The 25,525-nt window shown below is 36.7% G+C and overlaps 1 protein-coding gene across 1 annotated transcript in view; it reads left to right on the top strand.

The window, feature by feature from the left end:
* The window catches only part of MED13 (mediator complex subunit 13), a 105,666-nt gene that overhangs the window by 5,468 nt on the left and 74,673 nt on the right, over positions 1 to 25,525 (top strand). Inside the window, exon 3 of the mRNA XM_021704562.2 lies at positions 5,548 to 5,716. Within this exon, the coding sequence (XP_021560237.1) occupies positions 5,548 to 5,716 (169 nt within the window). The remainder of the gene's footprint in view (positions 1 to 5,547; positions 5,717 to 25,525) is intronic.

Raw genomic sequence — 25,525 nt, 5'->3', positions numbered from 1 at the left:
CCAATATTGATATGCTGGTATTAACTAAAGCCTGTACTTTATTTGGATTTCCTTTATTTTTACCCAGAGTTCTTTTTCTGTCCTATGTTCTCATCCAGGATACTACATTTAGTTGTCATGTCTCCTTAGGCTGTTCCAGATTGTGATATTTTCTAAGACTTGCCTTGTTTTGATGATCTTGATAGTTCTGAAGAATCTGATCAGGTTCTGTAGTGCATTTTAAATTTTGCCTGTCTGAATATCATGTAGCATGTGTTTAGGTCATTTTCTTTTCAAGGTGTAGAAACAGAATGTAAACTTACGTTATTGCTAATTGGTAAAAATCTGTTATAGCAAAACAAATCTAATTTGATACACACTTTAAACCCTCAGTACTTGTTTTGTAGCAGTAGTAGTCAGCACTGTTTAGTGATTTGCAAAGACCTAATGATTTTTGGGTTAGGATTTTTGCTAACTAGTATTGCCTAACTTTAACATTCCAGGAAGAGATTTGTTCGAAATATCCCTTGAATCCCAAAGTCAAAAACTTTTTTTTTTTTAACTTTTTGGTCTGCTTCCTCTGAGAGAATGGAGAGTTGAATTAATATGGTTTGATAGAAGAAGGATTAGGGAACAAAACTTTTCTCTGATTACAGCTTTTTAAATTTTATTTATTTATATATATTTTTTTAACTTAAAATTTGTAGCAGACCTCATTTAGTGGTTGTATGATAGAGGTGTAAAATCGGTTCTGGGAAAATTTTAACTTAATTCCTCTGCTCACAAGTCTCTATATAATAGGTAGGACTGGTTCTTTTAAGTGTACTATTAGTTTGCATCAAAGCCAGGATTGTTTTATTACCATTAGTGTGTCCTTGATGGAGAAGAGTTTTCTGGGTATTTTTCTTTTGTGCTTTAACCTTTTTGGAATTTTATTGCTGTCATTATTGGCTTTTAGTCTTTCCCTTAAAACAAAAATAAAAATAAAAACTACTCCCTCTCCTGAGGTTGCATCTTTAAAAAAAAAAAAAATCATAGCAAGCTAGACTGTGATGAGACTCTGAGAAAACTGATACCTTGAGACTAAAAAAACAGACTCAGGGCTAAAAATATTTGTTATTTTTTCTGGCTCCTGTGGTGTATATATGGGATTTTAGCAACTTGTCCAAATACTTTCATTATACCAGAATTTCATCATAATACTGTCAAACTAAATGGGCCATTGGTTGCTCTTAGAATTTAATTTTAGATTCTTTTATTGAAGGATATTATAGTGGAATTTAACCTTAAGTGGCAGCTTTAACAGGATTGACAAACAGATAAATAGCAGCCAAGTATAGGAATCTAGTGTCAGCCAAATAAAAATAAATTGTGTGCATGAAGCGAGTTAATTCATTTCTATCTTCTGTTCCATAGTTTACTTGTGACGAACTTTTTGTATTGACTAGTCTTCTAGGAACACTTTTATTTGTCATATTTCTTCTGTGTACTGCCCATTTTGAGCAAGAGCATATATCTTTTAAATCTTCAAATCAAAGATAATCACCAACATATACTCAGTGGATTTTTAAACCAGAGTTTTTCAGGTTTTGCCATAGATCAGTGATGCTGCCAGCCTAAGGCTCTGAGTAATATTTGTTGAATGAATGGCTATGAATGGGCAATTATTTAAGACAAACACTGAATTAGACATTTAAACATTTCTCATTTTCTATCATTTTTGACCCATTCATTATTCATTAGTATATGTTGTGTTTTAAAAGCTTGGCAGAATTATTTAGGAAAAGAGTCCATTTTTACTGGTTTATTACTGTGGAGATATTTAAAGATGTCAGTTTTGAGAAAAATGTTGACTACGAGTACTGGGTGTGTCAGCTTTTTCATTTTTTTCCCCCTATAGTGACAGAATTATTTTGATGACCTATCACATAGTTTGTCATCACTATAATCTGTATCCTCAGGAAAATATTTTATGGTAATCAAATTTAGCATTTGAACTTTTGCATTGTTTTCAAATATTTTGTAAAAATTTTTCAGGTAATGATGAAGAGTTCTAATGCTAAGAGTTCTAATGGAGGGGCGCCTGGGTGGCTCAGTCATTAAGCATCTGCCTTCGGCTCGGGTCAGGATCCCAGGGTCCTGGGATCGAGCCCCACATCAGGCTCCCTGCTCAGTGGGAGGCCTGCTTCTCCCTCTCCCTCTGTCCCTGCTTGTGTTCCCTCTCTCGCTGTGTCTCTCTCTGTCAAATAAATAAATAAAATCTTTAAAAAAAAAAAGTTCTAATGGAAAATTACTATAAACAAAATTTGAACCTATTTTCTCTGGGGATACAGATACAAGAGGAGAAAAACATTTATTTAAATGCATTAAGCAGACTTTTTCCATTAGGCTATGGTTGATTAAATTTAAAAGAGCTAGGTAAAGATTTGCTATATGTTCCCTTCTACCTCCCTTCTCTATTATGATACTGGTGTTGAGATTCAGGGACTGGTTTTAATTAGTGTAAGAGGTGCATATCACTATCTTGGGTGGGTTGGTTGTACCATTTCACTTTTCATATCTGAATACACATGTAGAGAAGTACTTTTGCTATGGTTATTATAACAGGCTATTAGAAGATTGGCTGAGTAGACTCTTATTTCTAGGTGACCCCCCCCCCGCCCCCAAACACCAAAAACAACAACAACAAATCTTCAGGCTTTTCATTGAGTGTTATTAGGACTTATTTCCTCAGCAGTGAAAAATGAAATTGTTGCTTTAGTATAATAGTTGCTTAGTTATTTGCTATATAGGTGAAGATATACTTGATATTTGTTGGCTTAGAAAATCCTTACAGGTGTCCTTTCTTCTTTGTTTTATGCATAACTCCCATTTAGTGTTAATGAAAATTGTGGGTGTTTGAGGATATAATGTAAAATGAGGATTAAGTTCACCTAAATTTCTCTAGATAAAAGCATTAAGTTCCCTAGAACTAGAGTTTCCCTAGATAAACTTTAGAGCAATGAGGGAGAAATGCTTGAAAATTAGTACTGATGAAATTTTTAAACTATATTTAGTATTCTTAAATCATTTAACTTCAGGTTTAACTGAGATAGATTTTTAAAATAAAAATCTTCAGAATTTTATGTAAAAAATGTATGCAAATTATTGTATTACAGGCTTTTACTATTCCAAAGACTTTTTTATTTACTCTTTGTGGGAAGAAGACAAATTCATTATTAAGTTTTAAGTGAATAATTTTCTGATAATTAAAGTTTATAGAGACTGAGCAACTTTGATATGTAATGTAACAACTCTATGTCTTGGATCTTGTGGCTTTAAAACTTAAAACTAGTTAAAAAGATTTTGGTAAACGTTTGTTGTATAGGACAAATGTTACAACCATTGTGCTTCTCAGAAGGTAAGGATTTTTGAGAAGGAAATAAAAATAAAGTATACTAAATAGATTACAAAGAAGTGAAGAACTGGGAGATATTCCCAGCATAACTGGAAATTAAAAACATGCATATTTTTAGTAATCAGATCACAATTTGAGGTAAAACTCTTAATGTGACTAATTTTGAAATGACTATGATTAGGCTGAAAGCAGATTGATTAAGATTTATTTTTTTTCTCTCAGCAACTCACGAATGTACTTGTGATCTAGATCCTTAAATAATGAAAGTGAAGTCACTGTGTGCCATTTCCCTTTTCTCCTAGACTACTGTTTTCTTTAATAAAGTGAAACTTGTGAAGTTTTGGCTTATATAGACATATATAAGGTGGTCTACAATATAATAGAATGTAAAACCTCTTTTCCTTTAAAATTAATGCTTAATATTAATGATTTAAAATTATTCCAACTCTCAAGTACTGTCATTTTTTTAAAGCTTACATCATTTTTTTTTTTTAAAGCCTGCCTTTTTGGAAAAGTAATTAGTTGACTTGAAAGACTTGACTAATTTAGGAAACACTTTAAAGAACAACATAAAATCAATATTAACCTTTGTAGTGCCACAAATTTGTAGTGCAGTTAAAGTCCACTGTCATTATGCTTTTTAGTTAATGTTTAGTCTGTCCATTTGTTGTGTAGATTATGAATATAATCTTAATACATGCTTCTGCTTTTATTCAAAAGCATCATAGTTTATTATTCTATGGGTATAGTGTAGACATTTTTAGTGTTGAATTAAGGTTTTATCATTTATTTTTTACTTATATTGAAAGACCCATATTTATAAAATGTTTATAAAAAGTATACAGGCTATGGAATGATACTAAATTATATTTGAAATAATAAGTTAAAAGACTAAGTATCATTTGTAGCAGAATTCATTGGATGCTTTGTTAAAGATATGAAATGGATAGAGAATAAACTTTTTTGAACTACTTCTAGACTTATCTAGGAGTAACTATGTTAACATTTTTTTGGTAAGTTAACTTAAAGTGGTTAATAGATGGGCTGGCAAAATTGAGGTCGTATAGTTAGTAGGGTAGTTATAACTTTGTATTAGAAGTTCTATTTATTTTTTTAAGATTTTATTTATTGATTTGAGAGAGAGAGAGAATACGAGTAGAGGGAGGGACAGAGGGAGAAGCCGACTTTCCACTGAGCAGGGAGCCCAGTGCTGGACTCCATCCCAGGAGCCCGGGATCATGACCTGAGCGGAAGGCAGATGCTTAACCGACTGAGCCACCCAGACACCCCTAAAGACTTAAATTTTAAATTGAACTTCTGGGGCACCTGGGTGGCTCAGTCGTTAAACGTCTGCCTTCCACTCAGGTCATGATCCTGGGGTCCTGGGATAGAGCCCCGTGTTGGGCTCCCTGCTCAGCGGGGAGCCTGCTTTTCCCTTTCCCTCTGCTTCTCCACCTGCTTGTGCTCTCTCACTCTATCTCTGTCAAATAAATAAAATCTTTTAAAAAAAATTTAAGTCTTTATATTTTAAAATTTCTTCCTCAAGTAGAGGATCCTATATTGAAGAGTAATGGGAATCATTTGGTTGAAATGAGATCGAAGGTGGCACAGTGCATCGCTTGTTAGGCTCTGTGCCAAAAGCTTCCTTTTTATTCATCACTTATTTTTATAGTTGAGTCATGGATTAGAATGCTGATGGACATAACATTTTTTGAGTTAATTATTAACTGGCTAGTTTTTTTTGGCAGGCTGAATGACTGGAGGAATTAGGACAAAGTAACAAGTGAGCCAGCTTAGAAATTGGCATCTTAGGTATAGCGTGTCTTTAATGTTTCCCAGCTTATACAAATGTTCTTTGCATTGATACAGAAACCAAATCAGTATGTTTGCAATATATCATTGACTTTTTATGCAGTGGGAAAATAATTTTCAGGTACTTTAATGGAATACATGACACTTGCGCATTTTACTCCTTATGGAGTAACTTTGAAACCTGATATCTTAATGTTTAGATATATTGAAGTGGTGGTAGCTCAATATTCTGAGGTTTAGTTGGGTTTATGTAGTAGGTGTAGTAGTGTTTATGAATTTAAACTGTAACACTTTTTACTTGGCTCTGAGTAGATATAGTGCCACTACTTTACTTTTTGTTTCTTTCATTTCTCTTGTAGAAGAGGAAGATGGAGTGTGGGAGAATGGACTTTCCTATGAATGTCGTACTCTGCTATTTAAAGCAGTTCACAATCTGTTGGAACGGTGTTTAATGAACCGGAACTTTGTACGCATTGGCAAATGGTTTGTAAAGCCTTATGAAAAAGATGAAAAACCTATAAATAAAAGGTAAGCTATCTCATATAAACTCTTAGCATTTCTTTAGGTTTGTTAATTTTTATAGCTTTACAGAAAATGTGGACTGAAACAAGCTGTCTTACATATGCAGGAAGTTAAGTTCAGCGAAGTACTATAAGTATTCAGTTTTCTTTGACCACTTCACCCTTTCTTTTATGCATTTTAAGAATTTTCTTGAAGTGGGAATAGGCTGGATGTCTAGTGACCTAAATTTTTATTTGGGGCGATAGAAAAATGGGTGAAAGCAGAGGCTTAAGCAATGAAGTATATCTTTTTAATAGTAGTGCAGATATATCTACAGTACTCTGTTAAAATTAAGTAATATTAATACTTATTAAAGATAGTGATCTGTAGTTGTGTTTTGGATTGAGTTAACGCTTCTCATTCCCAAACCTCTAATTTTGCTTTAAAGTAATTTAAATTTGTGTTTTTCTATATAAGACATGTTTACTCTTAGAGTGTAATTTTCTTGAACTTTGAATTAAGCAAATTTATGACACTAATTTGTAGAGTAGTTGCAGATAGAGACACAGAAGACTTTAAGATAACTTCTTTTCCTGTGTAGTTAAAAGCTTTAGATTGCTACAGTATTTATTTATTTATTTTTAGATTTTTATTTACTTACTTTGGGGGGGAGAGAATGCATGAAAAGGGGGGAGGGGCAGAAGGAGAAGGAGAGAGAGAATCCCAGGCAGACTCCCTGCCAAAAGCAGAGCCCAACTCGGGGCTCTGTCCCACGACCCTGAGATCATGATCCAAGCCGAAATCAAGAGTTGGATGCTCAACCAACTGAGCCACCCAGGCTCCCCAGTTCTCTTTGGTTTAAATATGATATAAGATACGATCTCTTAGAAGATTTGGTCCTAAGCACTTGGTTAAATTAGTGAGGCTTCAAGAAAGATGAAACCGTAAGATGGGATGTGAGAGAAAAAGAAATTTTTTAGTTTTCCCTGAAAGATGTGAGGATATGAAGGAAACATTTGGTTATGTTGTATCATTGTTGAGATGCCGTCTTTTATGTCTTTTTTTTTTTCGTATTTTTTAAAAAAGATTTTATTTATTTGAGATAGCCATGAGTGTGGGGGGGGGAGGGGCAGAAGGAGAGGGAGAAGCAGACTCCCGGCTGAGCAGGGAGCCTGCTGCGGGGTTCGATCCCAGGACTCTGGGATCATGACCTGAGCCAAAGGCAGACGTTGAGCCACCCAGGCGCCCCCATCCTTTATGTCTTATGTACACATTGTTTTCAGCGTGTAACTCTGGAGTCTTTTCAAACTTCTCTTTTTAGTTTTAGTAGAATGGATGAGTAGATAAGCCTGAACAAATCAAGGCTCTTTTTCTTCCTCTTTGAAAATGAACATAAACCTTTACTGTCAACAAAAACATTGTACAAGTTAGGAATGAATTCAGTTGCAAAAGACAGAACACCTAACTACTTGGCTTATGTAGGAATTGATTTTTCTAGGTAGCAAGGAGTCTGGAGGTAGGTAGTCCAATACTGGTGTGTCTGTTCAATGATGTCATCAAGGACTCTGGTACCCTGGAGTTTTCTGTGATGTCATCTTTAGCTTTTAGCTTTCATCCACATGGTCTCTGTGAGTGTTGCCCTTACGGATTTCACTCACAGTGAATTCAGGCAGGAAGAGGAAGGGAGAAAGCAAGAAGGGGTGACCCTTGTATCAGAAAATAGGTTCTTTCCTGGAGACTTTAGCTGACCTATCATTGGCTATACTGAGAGAAACAAATATTTTTTATATGGGAGCATTGCCACTCTGAACGAAATAAGGCTTCTGGTTAGTGAGAAGAAATGGAGAAGAGACATGAAGTAGGCAATTAGAAGAAGGGGAAATAAATGTCAGGTTGGTAATCAGCAGTGTTCAGCATATACATTAATACAGTTTTTAATTTTTTTTGTTTTTTTAAAGATTTTATTTATTTATTTGACATAGACACAGCGAGAGAGGGAACACAAGCAGGAGGAGTGGGAGAGGGAGAAGCAGGCTTTCCACTGAGCAGAGAGCCCGATGTGGGGCTTGATCCCAGGACCCTGAGATCATGACCTGAGCTGAAAGCAGATGCTTAACGACTAAGCCACCCAGGCACCCCCACATTAATACAGTTTTAAGAAGTCAAGCAGATAACTGAGATCTAAAATGATTAAAAGCTGCCATCTGAGCACCAAATACTAGATGTGCTCCTGAGAGGCATTCCCTTTTAATTCTTTTAACTTTTAGTTTACCTATTTAAAAATTTAAAAGCAAATAACATGCTGATTCTTGAGTTTTCAGTTATTTCAGTTATTCAGTATTAATCTATTGACTTTTTTTTTAAGATTTTATTTATTAGAGAGAGAGTGCAAACAGGGGGAGAGGGATAGGGAGAGAGAGAATCTCAAGCAGACTCTGTGCCAAGTGTGTGGAGCCCAATGTGGGCTCGATCCCATGACTCTGAGATCATGACCTGAGCTGAAATCAAGAGTCAGACGCTTAACACACTGAGCCACCCAGGTGCCCCTAATCTCTTGACTTTGTTTGATGATTTAACTATTTTACACTCCTCCCCCCATGCCAACCACTTGTATACACTCTTCTCCCTTCATTTCTTATCTTGCCAGTAAGGTTATAAGAGTTGGTAAAAACAATATCTGTTGTATATATTATGATTATATAAATATTATTTGTAGCCGAGCCATATAGTGTATTAGAATTATATTCCATTTCCTCTATATCTTTTTGTTTTCTTCAGCGTTATGATTATCTCTTTTGTCATTTAATTATCTATGTCAGAGGTTGGTATCTCTTAAGTGCAGAATTCCTGTTTCATCCAATTCAAAGTGAACTTCTAAGTTTTCTACTGATCTGGATCAGTAATATAAAGAGCCTGTCTACAGGATAGAGAAGTGGGTCTAGGAGTCTGACTTACTCATTTGAACTTTCATTCTTTTTGTTTTTTGTTACACCATGCATCCACCTTCAGAGATCTACCAGTGTCTTCACTTCTGTGCCTTTCTGGGATTCTGTGGGTTTGATTCAGTTTGCATCTTGGTTTCTTCCCCTTAGCCTTTATCTACTAAGGTAGTTACTATTTTTGCCTTTGCTTGTTAGCTCCCCAAATTTTGTGGCCAGTATTTTGCATTCACTTGTACCATTCTCTTTGTGCTCTTTTGCTGTCTATATGGAAGGTGTTTCACAAAGACGTAGAGGTAAATGAATGTGTTCAGTGAGGCATGTAAGATACTGGAAGTATCTTTATTTCTCTTCATGAAAGAAGCTCTCTTAATGGGCTGTTATTAATAGAAGATGCAACTTTTCATACTGGAGATTTTCATGAATCCAATAGATTCTGCTTGTTATTTACATAACGTAATTGAGCAGTAGTGTTTTTCTGTGGGCTGACCCATTTAGAAGGGGAACTAAATTCAAATTGTGTTTTATTAGTGGAGTGGTACTAGAAATAGTATATGCTCTTTTGAGTTACTCTTGAAGGATAGTTGTACAAAACTGATTCTATCCAGGACAGATAAATGCTCTCCCTCAAACCTTTTTTCATAGGAGCTTCCCTGCTACCTCCCCTCCCTTTAGAAAAACAAGTAGAAAAATCAAGCAGATAAGTCTCTCAACTGCTTTTAATTACGGTTTGGGACTACTTACTTTTCCATTGAATTCAGTGGAATGATATTAGGAAGGTAGATAACAATTGGATTATAAATTGTATTTCTAGCCTATTATGAAGCTAAACCATTAAGCATCATACATACTGTTTTTGTTTACTGATCAAGTCACTTTTTGTTGAACTTGCATAAGCTTTTTTTTTTTTTTCTTAAAGACAGAGCGGGCAGGGGGATTGGGGGGTGGTGAGAGAATCTTAAGCAGGCTCCCCCTCACAACCCTGAGATCATGACCTGAGTCGAAATCAAGATCGGATGCTTAATTGATTGAGCCACCCAGATGCCCCAAGAACTTGTATTAACATTCTTAAAAAGAATTACAATTGTCTGGGGCGCGTGGGTGGCTCAGTCAGTTAAGTGACCCATCTGGATTTCGACTCATGTCATGATCTCACGGTCCTGAGATTGGCCACTTAGGGCTCCCCATAAGGGCCTATGTGCTCAGTGGGGAGTCTGAGATTTTCTCTCTTTCTCTCCCTCTGCCCCTCCCCCCACTTGTGGGCTCTCTTGTACATGCTCTCTAAATAAATAAATAAAATCTTAAAAGAACACAATTGTCAAGGAAATTGGTATTGTGAAGCTGGTTTCATTTGAACAAAGGAGAAAATAATATTCCTGACCTTTTCTTTATTCTTCCTCCCTTTATCCCCATTAAATATAGATTCTCATCTTCTAATAATCTGAATTTCAATGTAGCTAATTGTCTGATTAACTATAACAACCTTCAGGGACTGAAAGAGACGACATGGAATTAAATCTAGTGGTAGAGCTAGGTTAGCTGTAAAGAACCCCTCAACTGTATAGGTAATTAACCACAGAAATTTAAGATGTTATTAGGGTAATTAACACAAAGAAATTTAAAAGAATTACTTTTAAATCTACCATCTTCAGGTATTGTTAAAAGAACGACCAGTGTTTTGTCTTAACAGTTTAGATGTTTTCCTACAGTGTAGGAAACTAGATCAGATGCAGTCGCTGTGTTTGCTAGTGAAACCACAGGTAAATGGCTATAATAAATACCAATGACTTACTGTAGGTTTTAAGTAGTCTCTTAGTAAAAAGACATTACAAACATGTGATGTTTGAGTATACAATAGGATCAAATTATTTTGAAGAAGAACCTAAGTTTGTGTTTGGTTGGTTTTTTGTCATTTGAATCTATTATAGCAGCTTAGCTGAGTGGCCGGTTAAGTTTGTATATTTAGTAAGAATTTTAAATGCTTATAGGAAGATACACAGAGTAGAAAGATATTAATAAGGATTTTTTCTTTTAAGACTGCTAGTCTAATATCTTACACTATGTATTCACATAGGAGGTGTGCTAATTAAGTGGCAGTTGAGATTGTATAGGGGAGAATTAATAGGGAACATTTAGTATATACTTTAATTTTACTCTGTTCCCTCACCTACAGATATAGCCATATAATTAATTTCTATGGAAAAACATATTGTTCAGTTGGTAAATCTGCTTTGAGATTTTTACTATTTAACTTCAATTTTAAAAGGCAATATAGGATATCTATGTATCATGTATATATGTGTGTGTATAATCACGTGTGTGTATATAAATAGGATAGAATAAATCTTTGCTGAATATAACATAAAGGAAATTGGATCAGATATCTGGTTCTGTATGTTCTTTTTTTTTAAAGATTTTATTTATTTGAGAAAGGGAGAGCGCGCGTGCACTTGTGTGTGTGTGTGTGTGTGTGTGTAGGAGGAGGAGGGGAAGAGAATCTCAAGCAGATTCTGCACTGAATGTGGAGCCCAATGTGGGGCTTGATCCCACGACCCTGAGATCATGACCTGAGCCAAAATCAGGAGTCAGATGCTTACCTGACTAAGCCACCCAGGCGCCCCAGGTTCTGTATGTTCTATGCCCTTATTTTGGGTTCTGGAATTAAGGGTTAAGTATTAGCAAAGAGCCTGGCCCACAGAAAGAGATTTTGGTCTTGTGGGATGAAGCAGGCAAAGTTCACAGGAAGGAGAGGAGTATATCCCTAAGTATTTTATAGAGTTAATTGTACCTAGAATATTAGGGCAAAATAAGGAATTTTAATCCCTGTTTATTTTTTTTAAGATTTTGTTTATTTATTTGACAGAGAAAAAGACAGCAAGAGAGGGAACACAAGCAAGGGGGAGTGGGAAAGGGAGAAACAGGCTTCTCACCGAGCAGGGAGCCCAATGCAGGGCTTGATCCCAGGATGCTGGAATCATGACCTGAGTCGAAGGCAGATGCTTAAAGACTGAGCCACCCAGGTGTCCCTGTTTTTTTATTTTAAAGACGTTTTAGAACTGTGCTGTTCAGGATAGTAGCCACTATTTAAATTTCAGTTACTTAAAAAAGTAAAATTACAATTGTTTCTTAGTTTCACTGGCTACATTTCAAGTACTTCTGTGACTAGTGGGTATTACAGATAGAGAGTATTGGGTAATATAGATACAGAGTATTTCCATCATTGCAGAAAGTTCTTTTGGATGGTGTTATTTACACCAGAGCCTTTACACTTATAATTAAAATAATACTTTAGAAGCTTTACTAAAGAAGTTGGTCAAGGTTGTTTTTGTTTGTAAGGCAATAGATGAAAGAATATACTTTAAATTTCACCCATAAACCTCTATTTATCTTCTGCACCTGTGGCTTTTACACAGTCCTTTTATCTCTAATATTTTAATTAAATGTGAGCAATACAAGATTTAAGTTTCCTCTGGAGATACATTATGAACCATTTTATATAGCTTTAGGATGTCCTTTGGTTGGGTCCCTCAATACCTCTGAAAACTTGAACTTCTAGGGAAGCTAAGAGCAATCATCATTACGTTTTGTAAGGACTCATTTTCTTTCTTCCTGCCTTCTCAGGTAGCAGTGTCCCGTAGAAATACAATGTGAGTCACATATGTAATTTTAAACCTTTTAGTAGGCATATTAAAAGAGGTAAAAACAAAAACCCAGGTGAGATAAATATATTTAACTTAGTATATCCAGAACATCATTTTAGCATGTAATTAATTATGCAAAGAATATTAATGAGATATTTTACTTTTTTGAGATATTTTACTACTTTTAAAGAAGTTTTTGAAGTTTAATGTATATACTTAGAGTACATCTCCATTTGGACTGGCCACATTTCACGTGCTCAATAGTCACATGTATATATTGGCTGTTCTAGGGCTTTAAGCCCAGCTGAGCTTGGTATAAGGTTTATTGGTAGAAGATACTTTCTAACTAGGGTGCCTGGGTGGCTCAGTCAGTGAAGCTTCTGCCTTCGGCTCAGGTCATGATCCCAGGGTCCTGGGATCGAGCCCCACGTCAGGCTCCATCCCAGGGTCCTGGGATCGAGCCCCACGTCAGGCTCCCTGCTCTCCCTCTCCACCCCCAAAGCCCTGCCTGTGCTCTCACGTGCGCTCTCTCAAATAAATAAAATCGTTAAAAAAAAAAAAAAAAAGATATTTTCTAACTGGTCTTCCGAATCCTCTTGGAATTGTATGCTAAATTTTTTTTTTAACGATTTTATTTATTTATTAGAGAATGAGAGAGAGAGAGTGAACATGAGAGGGGGGAGGGTCAGAGGGAGAAGCAGACTCCCTGCTGACCAAGGAGCCCGATGTGGGACTCGATCCTGGGACTCCAGGATCATGACCTGAGCCGAAGGCAGTCGCTTAACCAACTGAGCCATCCAGGTGCCCTGTGTGCTAAATTCTTTTAGTTTTTATTTATCCATTTATTTTAGAAAGAGTGCAAGTGTGCGAGCAGTGGGAAGGGCAGAGGGAGGGGGGAGAGAGAGAATCTTAAGCAGGCTCCATACCAAGCATGAGAAGCCCAATGTGGGGCTTGATCCCACCACTCTGAGACCACCACCTGAGCTGAAACCAAGAGTCAGACACCCAGCCGAGTCACCCAGGCACCCCATGTGCTAAAATTTGAGTGTGATCTAGAATCTCAAAGATAGGGGAAACCTTCACCTTTATGTCAAGGTACCCACTATTTGTCCAGTTGGGCATAGTTACTTTTTTTTTGCCTCTCTGCAGCCTATGTTGGTCTGTTGTTAATGTCTCATCAAGATGATTATGCATCCTATTTTCTAAAATCTTAAGTGGTGATAAATATATTACTTATGACCCATGAAATTTCTCTTGATGCTTGAGTCGTGAGGATTTGCATGATCAGTTTTCTGTATTCTCATACTTTCCAGAAACATTATTGAGAAAAAAAATTTTTTTTAAAGATTTTATTTATTTGAGAGAGAAAGAATGAGACAGAGTACATGAAGGGGGGAGTGTCAGAGGGAGAAGCAGACTCGCCACTGAGCAGGGAGCCCGATGCGGGACTTGATCCTGGGACTCCAGGATCATGACCTGAGCCGAAGACAGTCGCTTAACCGACTGAGCCACCCAGGCGCCCCTCATTTATGAGAAAAATTAAGTGCTAAGACTTCCTTCTTTTTTCCTCTCTGGTAAGCTTTTCTTACTATCATTTCTTACATGATTTTTGCCATAGACTCCTATAAGTCTGTCCTTTTGAACTGTTGGTTTTAGTTATGAATAATAATAGGCAAGTTTTGTTTCTGAAGGGGGAGAAACCTTTGCTTAAGCAGAACTCACCAGGCTGTGTTTAGAATTAGGGCTTAACATTAACTCAATTCTTACAGCTTTGTTATTCCAGTTTTACAATTGCTAAATCTAAGGCACAGAGAGGCTAAGTCACTTATCCAAGGTCATGTAGCTTGCCAGTGTTGGAGCAGGATTACAGGGCATGAAAAATGAGACAGGTTTTGGACCCTGTAGACCAACTGTATCTTTTCTTCCTACATCTTTTTTTTTTTTTTAAGATTCTATTTATTTCTTTATTAGAGTGTGTGCATGTCCATGCACGTGCAGGAGGAGGGACAAAGGAGGAGGGAGAAGCAGGCAGTCTCCCCCCTGAGCAGGAAGTCCAACCCCTGACCAGGGGCCTGGGATGATGACCTAGGCCAAAGGCAGATGCTTACCCAACTGAGCCACCCAAGTGCTCCTCTACCTACGTCATCTTAAAGTGATAGGAAGTAGTAAAACAGAACACCTAAAAATTTCTTATATTGGGGAAATAATAGGAATATAAAGAGTACTTGCAGAACACTTGAAGCTGTAAACCAGAATATCATTGTTTTCTAAGTATTCTTTATAGTATAAGTAATGTGTATAAGTAATGTGTTCACTAAGTGAGCAGAAGTATATCCAAGATTCACAGATAAGGTGTTATCTTGTTGATGGAGATACGTTCAGAATACCTAATGTTGAAGTTAATAACTATAAATTTAAGAAATTAAAAATGTTATTTTGAGAGCTACAGAAATATAGTATAATGCAGTAGTGAAACTTGTTGGGATATGGAATAATGTTGAGATTCAAAAAATACTGATGCCCGTGTTTTACATTGGGAGTATGGCCTAGGCTTTGGAATTTTAAAAAGAGACCTCCAATTGTAATAAAAAACAGGTTTGGAAACTATTGAAATTAGTGGAATCAATACACTATTTTTCAGTGTGTAGTTCAGTGGCATTAAGTATATTCACCTTGTTGTGCTGATATCACCACTATATACAGAACCTTTTTTCATCATCCCAAATTGAAAATCTGTCCGTTAAAGAACTCCTTATTTTCCCCTCCTTTCAGCCACTGGTAACCACCATTCTACCTTGTGTCTCTATGAATTTCTCTGTTTTAGTTACCTTATATAAGTGAAATTAACATAGTATTTGTCCTTTTGTGTCTGGCTTATTTCATTTAGCATAATGTCCTCAGGTTCTCATCCTTGTAGTACGCACCACAATTTCATTTCTTTTTTTCTTTTTGGGGGGGGGTTGGGGGAGGGGCAGAGGGAGAGGGAGAGAGAATGCCAAGCAGGTTCCACACCCAGCACAGAGCCCTGGCATGGAGCCCAGCACAGTGCTCTATCTCACAACTCCGAGATCATGACCTGAGCTGAAATCAAGAGTTGGACACCTAACCAACTGAGCCACCCAGGCGCCCCATAATTTCATTTCTTTTTAGGGCTGAGTAATATTCTATTGTATTTTTATACCACATCTTGTTTATCTATTCATCTGTCAGTGGGCGATTGGATTTTCCCCTTTTTGTCTGTTGTGAATAATGCTGCTATATATATTGGTGTGTGAATATCTGTTTAAATCCTTGCTTTTAGTTATTTTGGGAATATACCTAGAAATGGAATTGTTGGATCATATAGTAATTCTGTGTTTGATTTTTTTTTTTTTCTTTTTCAAAGAATTGCTATAGTTTTTCATAGTATCTGCACCATTTTATATTCCCATTAAGAGGGTTCCAATTTTTCCACATCTTTACCAACACTTGTTTTCTAAAATGTATTATGGGTTGAAATGGTACATCATAGTTTTGATTTGCATTTCCTTACTGGTTAGTGTTGAGCATCTTTTCATGTACTTGGTGGTTGTTTGTGTATCTTCTTTGGAGAAATACTTGTTTAAGTCCTTTGCCCGTTTTGGTTAGGATGACTAGGGTTTTTTTTTGTTTGTTTGTTTTGTTTTGTTTTTGAGAGAGAAAACACATAAGCAGGGGCTTGGGGGCAGAGGGTGAGGGAGAGAGAATCTTAAGCAGGCTCCATGCCTAGCATAGAGCCTGACACGGGGATCTCACAACCCTGAGATCATGATCTGAGCTGAAATCAAGAGTCAGACACTTAACTGACCGAGCCACCCAGGGGCCCCAGGATGACTAGGGTTTTAAGTCAACATTGTTTTTAACTAGTTTTATGATTTAAGACAAGCCCTTTAACTTCTTTGTGCCTTGAGTTCCCTAACAGCAAAATGGGATATCATCTTTCTGTACCTACCTAACCCAAGTGCTAAAAATAAATTAGATATGGCCCCTCCTAAATCAGTATACATATTAAACTTTTGTATGTATAATTGGGTTTTTACAAAACCCCTTGGAGACAAATTTTTCACTTCATGTCAGTCGAATTTTTCTGATTTAAAAGTTAAGATGGTCAAGTACTCATTGGACATATGGAAAGGCTATATTGGGCCTTCGTTTTATGGGCCATGGTTTTTGTATATTTAATAGACTATAAGTAATGTACTTTAAAAAAACGTTTTCCAAATTACAGTAATCTTTTTAGGAAAATTTTTAGTTATATTATTTGCTTTATATGTCATGGCAAAAATCCATTTTGAGTATCCTTTTTAATTCTCATTTAATATTTTACATATGAAATGAAACAGAAACTGTATTTTTAAGAACTATACTTCACTGATTAAAAACGGTAAATATGAGGAAGCCTCTTTGTCTTTTAAAGATAAAGAACACGAGACTGTTTTAGGTTGTTGCTTATACTTGCAAATGTTCTTGAAAATATTTGCAATTCAGATTTTAAAATCTATTTAGTTACTGAATAAGCACACAGCACTCATAATCATTTTTATAGAATACTTACTCGATCCCTAAAACTAATCAAGTTACGGTTTCTCTGTGTAATAGATTATTCTTACTGGAGTCACTTCTTAATAAATGTTTTCTTTTGACAGAAGTATTTTTAGTCAGTAATTCCCCTTTAAACTCTTTAAATTTTTCCTCCTTATTAAGAAATATTTGTCTTCTAAAGTTTCCTGAAAAATGTTTAAAAAAACTTCATAATGGTAAGAAATAGTCATTCTGACTAGTTGAATATGAATTTTTAACTTTTTTTAAAGCATTTTGTCTTGCTTTTAAATTCTTTTGTTGTTCAGAGAGAGAAGTGCTTTGAAAATTGATTTCTGCTTGTTTTATGTCAGTACTTAAAATGGGCATATCCCTCTCAGAAACTAAACATTAGTGGTTTGCTAAGACAAAAGTACTATTTAGGAATTACGTATTTATATGCTCTATTACTCAACCTTAACAATTATAGAAGAACTGCGTCAGAAAAGAGGACAAAGAAAGAAAGTACAAATACGACTATATATGCATTCCCACATATAGTATCAAAATTATTGCATATATGCTTATTTATTTTATTTTTTTTTTAAAGATTTTATTTCTTTATTTGACAGAGAGAGACACAGCAAGAGAGGGAACACAAGAAAGGGGGGTGGGAGAGGGAGAAGCAGGCTTCCCGCCAAGCAGGAACCCAGTGTGGGGCTCGATACCAGGACCCTGGGATCGTGACCTGAGCTGAGGGCAGGCGCTCAACGACTGAGCCACCCAGGCACCCCGTATATGCTTGTCTACTTTAGATACCTTTTTTGAGAAAAATGTATGGAGGCTTAGGAGTAATTTTTGAAAATCCTAATGTTTCAGCTGGTATCAAGAATCATGTTTTTCTTTTTTTTCTTTAAAGATTTTTATTTACTTATTTATTTGAGAGAGAGAGAATGAGAGACAGAGAGCATGAGAGGGAGGAGGGTCAGAGGGAGAAGCAGACTCCCTGCTGAGCAGGGAGCTCGACGCGGGGCTCAATCCCGGGACTCCAGGATCATGACCTGAGCTGAAAGCAGCCGCTTAACCAACTGAGCCACCCAGGCGCCCCAAGAATCATGTATTTTTAACAAAGGGTATTAGAATCACACTCTTGATTTGGTCTTTTCCTTGAATCTGTGTTATATATAGGCCATACCATCACTTTGTTGAGAAATAGTTTTATTTTCTAGCCTACAGGCTGTCTGTATTCTCTCTAAATTTTGCTTGTAAACCATCAGGTTTTTTTTTTCTGAGTTCATCTCTTTCTTTTAGTACCTTATCAAGTATAACTAGTAACAATCAAATTACATTTTGACTTGATCTTTTTTCTCCAACTCTGAGAATTCATTAGGCACATTTTCTGCCTTCTAGATTATTTTAGGCAATAGGGTTTTTTTGTTTGTTTTTTAAGATTTTATTTATTAGAGAGTATGAACAGGGGGGAGGGGCAGAAGGAGAGGGAGAAGCAGACTCCCAGCTGAGCAGAGAGCCCGATGCAGGGTTTGATCCCAGGATCCTGGGATCATGACCTGAGCCAAAGGCAGACGCTTAACCTACCGAGCCACCCAGGAGCCCCTTTAGGCAACAGTTCTATGATGTATTTCTCCATTACATAACATGGGTCACCATTTAATGATTTCCTCATCACTTTTCAGTGTCTTATGTTCCTTGCTATCAGTCATCTGGTCCCAAAGCCAATGCCACATATTTAGATTTTTGTCATGGTAGATCTCCCTTTTTGTGCCATTTTCTGTATTGGCCAGTGTTGTGTAACGAAGCACCGCCAAAATGTGGAGGCTTAACACAGCAGTTACATATTCTCATTAATGTATCTGCTGGTCAGCTGGGGGTTAGCCAATCTAGTCCACACTGTAAACTGTAGTTTGGGTAAAGGTGTATTTCATATGATTCTCATGGCAATGAAAGAAGCATTGGAGGGCAGTCCAGATTGCATAAGCATGTTTGAAGCTTGCTTGGTCAAAGCAAGTCACAAAGCAAACCTGAGTCAAGGTTGGGGAAGTATATTTCCCCTCCTTACACTAAAGAGCCTAAATGAAGAGAGGGTGAGCAAAACATAATTACAAAGCTACAGTAATCAAACAGTATGGTACTAGCATACAGACACGTAAACCAACGGAGTAGAAAGTCCAGAAATAAACTAGTATGTGTGTATGTATTGAAATGATCTTTGACAAGGGTGCCAGGACTACTCAGTGGGGAAGAGCTGGTCTCTTCACCAGTGGTGTTGGGAAAACTTAGTATCCACATGTAAAAGAATGAAGTTGGCTTTTACCTTACTTTATTTATTTATTTATTTTTTAAAAGATTTTATTTATTTATTTGCGAGAGAGAGAATGAGAGACAGAGAGCATGATAGGGAGGAGGGTCAGAGGGAGAAGCAGACTCCCTGCCGAGCAGGGAGCCCGATGTGGGACTCGATCCTGGGACTCCAGGATCATGACCTGAGCCGAAGGCAGTCGCTTAACCAACTGAGCCACCCAGGCGCCCTTTACCTTACTTTATTATACAAAAAGCCAAAATGGGTTAAAAGCCTAGATGTAAGACCTAAAACTAAATCTCCTAGAAGAAAACATAGGGGGAAAGCTTTAGACATTAAATTTGGCAGTGATTTCTTGGTTATGACACCAAAAGCATAGGCAACAAAAGCAAAAATAAATAGAACTATATCAAACTTAAATACTTTTTGCATCAGTAAAAAGGTAATTTATGGCATGGGAGAAAATGTTTGCAAATTATATATCTGATAAGGGGTTAATATCTAGCTTGTGTAAAGAACTACAACTCAACAACAGAAAGTCAAGTAACTCAACTTAAAATTGGGCAAAAGACTTGAAAAGATTTCTTCAAAGATACAGGGATGGCCAATAGCATGTAAAAAGATAGTCAACATCACTAATCAGAGAAATCCAAGTCAAAACCACAATGAGATACTACCTCACATTTGTTAGGACGGCTTCTATCAAAAAAAAATGAAAACTAACAAGTATTAGTGAGGACAGAGAAATTGGAACCCTTGTTGACTGTTGATGGGATTGTAAAATGGTACAGCCACTATGGAAAACATTTATGTAGGTTCCTCAGAAAGTTAAGAATAGAACTACTGTATGATCCAACAGTTCTGCTTCTAAGAGAATTGAAAGGATCTTTTTTGTTTTCTTGATCCAGCAGTCCTACTTCAAGAGAATTGAAAGGATCTTTTTTTTTCTTTTTTTGAGTTTTTATTTAAATTCTAATTAGTTAACATATAGTCTAATATTAGTTTCAGAAGTATAATTTAGTGATTCATCACATGTAACACTCAGTGCTCATCACAAGTGCCCTCAGTACCCATCACCCACTTAGCCCATCCCCCTGCCCACCTCCCCTCCAGCAACCTTCAGTTTGTTCTCTATAGTTAAGAGTCTGTTTTATGGTTTGCCTCTCTCCCTCCCCCCATGTTTATCTGTTTTATTTCTTAAACTCCCCATGTGAGCGAAATCATACGGTATTTGTCTTTCTCTAACTTAATTCACTTAGCATAATATACTCCAGCTCCATCCATGTTGTTGCAAAGGGCAAGATTTCATTCTGTTTTATGGCTGAGTAATATATTCCATTGTATATGTATACTACAACTTCTTTATCCATTCACAGTTGATGGATTTTGGGCTCTTTTCCATAATTGGCTATTGTTGAAAATGCTGCTGTAAACATCAGGGTGCGTGTATGCCTTCGAATCAGTTTTTGTATTCTTGTATACTTTGGCTAAAAACCTAGGAGTGTAATTGCTGGGTCATAGGATAGTTCTATTTTTAACTTTTTGAGGAACCTCCATACTGTTTTCCAGAGTGGCTGCACTGGTTTGCTTTCCCACCAACAGTGTAAGAAGGTTCCTCTTTCTCTGTATCCCCACCAAGACCTGTTGTTTCCTCTGTTGTTAATTTTAGCCATTCTGACTGGTGTGAGGTGTCATCTCATTGTAGTTTTGTTTCCTATTTCCCTGATGTTGAGTGATGTTGAGCCTCTTTTCATGTGTCAGCCATCTAGATGTCTTCTTGGGAAAAGTCTGTTCATGTCTTCTGCCCATTTCTTAACTGGATTATTTGTTTTTGGGGTGTTCAGTTTGATTAATTATTGATAGATTTTGGATTTTTTTTTTTTAAGATTTTATTTATTTATTTGACAGAGAAAGACACAGCGAGAGAGGGAACACAAGCAGGGGGAATGGGAGAGGGAGAAGCAGGCTTTCCCGCTGAGCAGGGAGCCCGATGTGGGGCTCGATCCCAGGATCTGGGATCATGACCCAAGCCGAAGGCAGACGCTTAACAACTGAGCCACCCAGGCGCCCCTAGATTTTGGGTATTAACCCTTTATCAGATACGTCATTTGCAAATATCTTCTCTGATTCTGAAGGTTGCCTTTTAGTTTTGTTGATCATTTCTTTCATTGTGCAAAAGCCTTTTATCTTGGGGTGCCTGAGTGGCTCAGTAGGTTAAGCGACCGACTCTTGATATCAGCTCAGGTCATGATCTCAGGGTCCTGGAATCAAGCCCTGCGTTGGGCTCTGCACTCAAAAGGGAGTCTGCTTAAGGATTCTCTCTCTCCCTTTGCCTCTGCCACCTGCTCATGCACTCTCGGTCTCTCTCCTCTCTCTCAAATAAATAAATCTTTAAAAAAGAAAAAAAGCCTTTTGTTGAAGTCCCAATAGTTCATTTTTGCTTTTGTTTCCCTTGCCTCAGAGATGTGTCTAGTAAGAAGTTGCTACAGCCGATGTCAGAGAGGTTGCTGCCTGTGTTCTCTAGGATTTTGATGGATTCTTGTCTCACATATAGGTCTTTCATCCATTTTGAATTTATTTTTGTGTATGGTGTAGGAAAGTGGTCCAGTTTCATTCTTTTGCATGTGGCTGTCCATTTGTTGAAGAGATTGTCTATTTTCCATTGGATATTTTTTCCTGCTTTGTTGAAAATTAGTTGGCTATGTAGTTGTAGGTCCATTTCTGGGTTTTCTATTCTGTTCCATTGATCTGTGTGTCTGTTTTTGTGCCAGTACCATACTGTCTTGATGACTACGGAAAAGCAGGGTCTTGAAGAAATTTGCATACCCCATGTTCATAGCAGCACTATTCCCAATAGCCAAGAGGTGGAAACAACCCAAATGTCCATTGACGGATGAATGGTTAAGCAGACTATGTTATGTACATAGTGGATTATTATTCACCTTTTAAAAGGAAAGAAATCTGTCACATGCTACACCATGGATCAGCCTTGAGGACATAATGCTAAGTGAAAAAAGCCAGTCACAAAGACACAAACTGTATGACTCTACTTACATGAAGTAGATCTAAAGTAGTCAAAGTCATAGAAACAGAAAATAGAATGGTGGTTGCCAGGGGCTAGGAGAAGTAGAAAGAAGGAATTGTAGTTTAATGGCTGTAATTTCAGATTTGCAAGATGAAAAAGTTCTGGTGATCTGTTTCAAAATGATGTGAATATAATTAAGTTACTGAACAGTACACTTAAAAATGATTAAGATGGTAAATTTTATGTTGTGTTTTTTACCATGATTAAAGAAATGAGAAAGAAGGGGGTGAAGAATTGGGACCAATAACTCAATTTTCTGCCAATATTAAAGTTATAATTCTTTTTATCAAGGAATTTACAACTTGGCAGGGAGTTATATTAGTTAAATAATAGTGTTATGATAAATATTATGATAAGCATAGAATATTATGGGAGCTCACAGAGATGTTGTTTAAAGGAGTCTAGAAGTGGGGTGCCTGGGTGACTCAGTCAGTTAAGCATCCAACTCTTCTTGGTTTTGGCTCAGGTCATGATCTCATGGGTCTTGAGATCAAGCCCAGGGAAGGGCTGCTCACTCAGTGGGGAGTGCTTGAAAAGTCTCTCTCCCTCTGCCCCGCCCCACACTCCCTTGCATGCTCTCTCCCTCTCTCTAAAATAAATCTTTAAAAAAAAAATAAAGGAGTATTGAAGAAAGATTAAGAAGTGGGGAGGAATTTGTGGTAACAAAGGAGTTCTTGGTAGATTAAGTACCTCTGCCTGGAGAGTTAAGCAAGGATCAGATAACAAAAGGTCTAAAATGCTATACTAAGGTTTTTGGTTTTGTTTTGTTTTGTTTTTAGTCCTTAAGGCATTGGGCAACTATTGATTTTGAGCCTGCCAGTTACATGATATGAATTAATTTTTAGAAAGATTGCTAGCAGCAGTAAAAAGCAAGAAGATAAATTAGAGATTTTAATAGTTATTCAGACCTTAAAAAAACAACTTGACGAATCATGGATATTTAAGAACTAGAATCAGTAGGAATTGGTGATGGATTAGTTGACTATAGGGAGCTTAGGAAAAAGAAGTTGAGAATGATTCACTTTTCTAGCTTTGGACAACTATATAGGTACAGACTTGATAAGAAAAGGAATATTTGATTAGAAATAAGTTACTCAGATACAGACCTTGTCCTACAGTATTTAGTGCATACCTACTATGTGTCAAGGACCTATTCTAAAAGCTGAGGAGACAGCCTTGAACAAAGAAGACAGATTCCTCCTCCAATAGAGCTTACATTTGGGGGGGGACTATAAGAAAAAAATAAACTAAAATTTTAGGTTGTGATTATTTAGCCAGTGAAATCTATCCCAGAATAGGAATTAAGGGACAATTTAAATTAGAATGATTGGTGAAAACTTCAACTACAAGGTATCTGAACAAAAAACCTAATGAAGGTGAATGTAGATATGTGGAGTGTTCCAGATTGAGTAACAGTAGGTACAAAGGCCTGGTGTGTTTAAGGAATGGCAGAGGCCAGTTGAGAAGGAAAAGTATTAAAGGAAGACTTACTAATAAGAGATGAGGTTGGAGAAGAAATAGGTATTGGGGTTAGGCTGATGTAATGTTACATGAGACATAAGCATAACTTTTATATTGTTACCCAAGTTTGATTCTTTTCCACTTAGGAAATTAAAGTTTATTTTCATTATCTAGGTCTTGTTGAGACATTCTCATAGATCCTGTACCTGGTTTTTAAATAGCACTTAACATAACTGAAATTAAATGTGTATTTAGTATAGGGCCATATGCTTAGCCATAAAATACTTGTTGAATAAAGGAATAATACTTGCTTTCACTTGGTGACTTAGTATATAGTGCATTTAGATTTGAATAGAGTTCTTTTGAATGTGTGTGTGTGTGTGTTTTGCTTTAAGCATTTGGAATTAGGTATGTGTTTGGCACTTTTATTTTTCCCCCAGTTCTACAGTATGGGTACCTTTACCACTGCTGGAAAGCAATAATAAAATTGTCTTTATTTTAAATGGGCATTAGCAATGGTCTGCTTTTTGATGGACCGTTCTCAAAGTTATTAGTTAAATCTCTTCTCTTGGGGATTATTTTAGATTTTACTCTTATACCAAAGCAAATGTCTGTAGGCTTTGTAATTACTCAACCAATAGCTGTTCCAGATGAGTAACAAGCTTAATATATTTAATAAATAATTCAAATAATTAGTTTTATTTCTTATTTGAAAACTATTTGGCTTTATCACTTATGCTTCAGCAAGGCTGGCGGGAAAAAAAATCTATTGGCTAAATGCAGTGTGGTATCTTGGATTGGATCCTGAAACAAAAATGGTTAAGTGGAAAATCTAGTGAAATCCAAATAAAGACTGGAATTAATGTATCAGTGTTAATTACTTGTTTGACATATGTAGCATTGTTATGTAAGATGTTTAACTTCAGAGGAAACTGGGTAAAGGGTATATGGGAACTTTCTATGATACTTTTGCAACTTTTCTGTAAATTTAAAGTTATTCCAAAATGTTTATTTAAAAAAAAAAACAACAAAAGCTGCTGAGGTGGGGGAAGATACAGTAATCATTGCATAATTTTTATAAAAGATTTTTTATTTATTTGAGAGGGAGAAGCAGACTTCCTGCTGAACGGAGAGCCCCATGCGGGGCTTGATCCCAGAACCCTGAGATCATGACCTGAGCTGAAGTCAGATGCTTAACCAACTGAGCCACCCAGGCACCCTAAGAATTCATAATTTTTATTTATTTATTTTTTTAAAGATTTTATTTATTTGACAGACACAGCCATAGAGGGAACACAAGCAGGGGTAGTGGGAGAGGGAGAAGTAGGCTTCCCGCAGAGAGGGGAGCCCGATGCGGGGCTCGGTCCCAGGACCCTGGGATCATGACCTGAGCCAAAGGCAGATGCCTAACGACTGAGCCACCCAGGCGCCCCAAGAATTCATAATTTTTAAATTTAAAAGTAATATAGTTTAAGCAGTGTAGAGTTATTACAAATTTCGAAAACCTCTAAAGATCCCTGCTTAATTGCTTTAGTCCCGTTCCCTAGAAGTAACCAGGTTTAGTTTTCCATCTTTTTTTTTTTATTCTTATGTTAATCCCCATACATTACATCATTAGTTTTAGATGAAGTGTTCCATGATTCATTGTTTGTGCATAACACCCAGTGCTTCATGCAGAATGTGCCCTCCTCAATACCCACCACCAGGCTAACGCATCCTCCCACACCCCTCCCCTCTAGAACCCTCAGTTTGTTTTTCAGAGTCCATCGTCTCTCATGGTTCGTCTTAGTTTTCCATCTTTTTAACTTTTTTTGCTTCCTACTTCTAGTGGTTACTGCCATAATTACAGAGATGCTT

This window comes from Neomonachus schauinslandi, chromosome 15 (genome assembly GCF_002201575.2).
Source record: "Neomonachus schauinslandi chromosome 15, ASM220157v2, whole genome shotgun sequence".
Lineage (NCBI taxonomy): Eukaryota > Metazoa > Chordata > Mammalia > Carnivora > Phocidae > Neomonachus > Neomonachus schauinslandi.
This window is presented reverse-complemented; position numbering and strand designations above follow the sequence as displayed.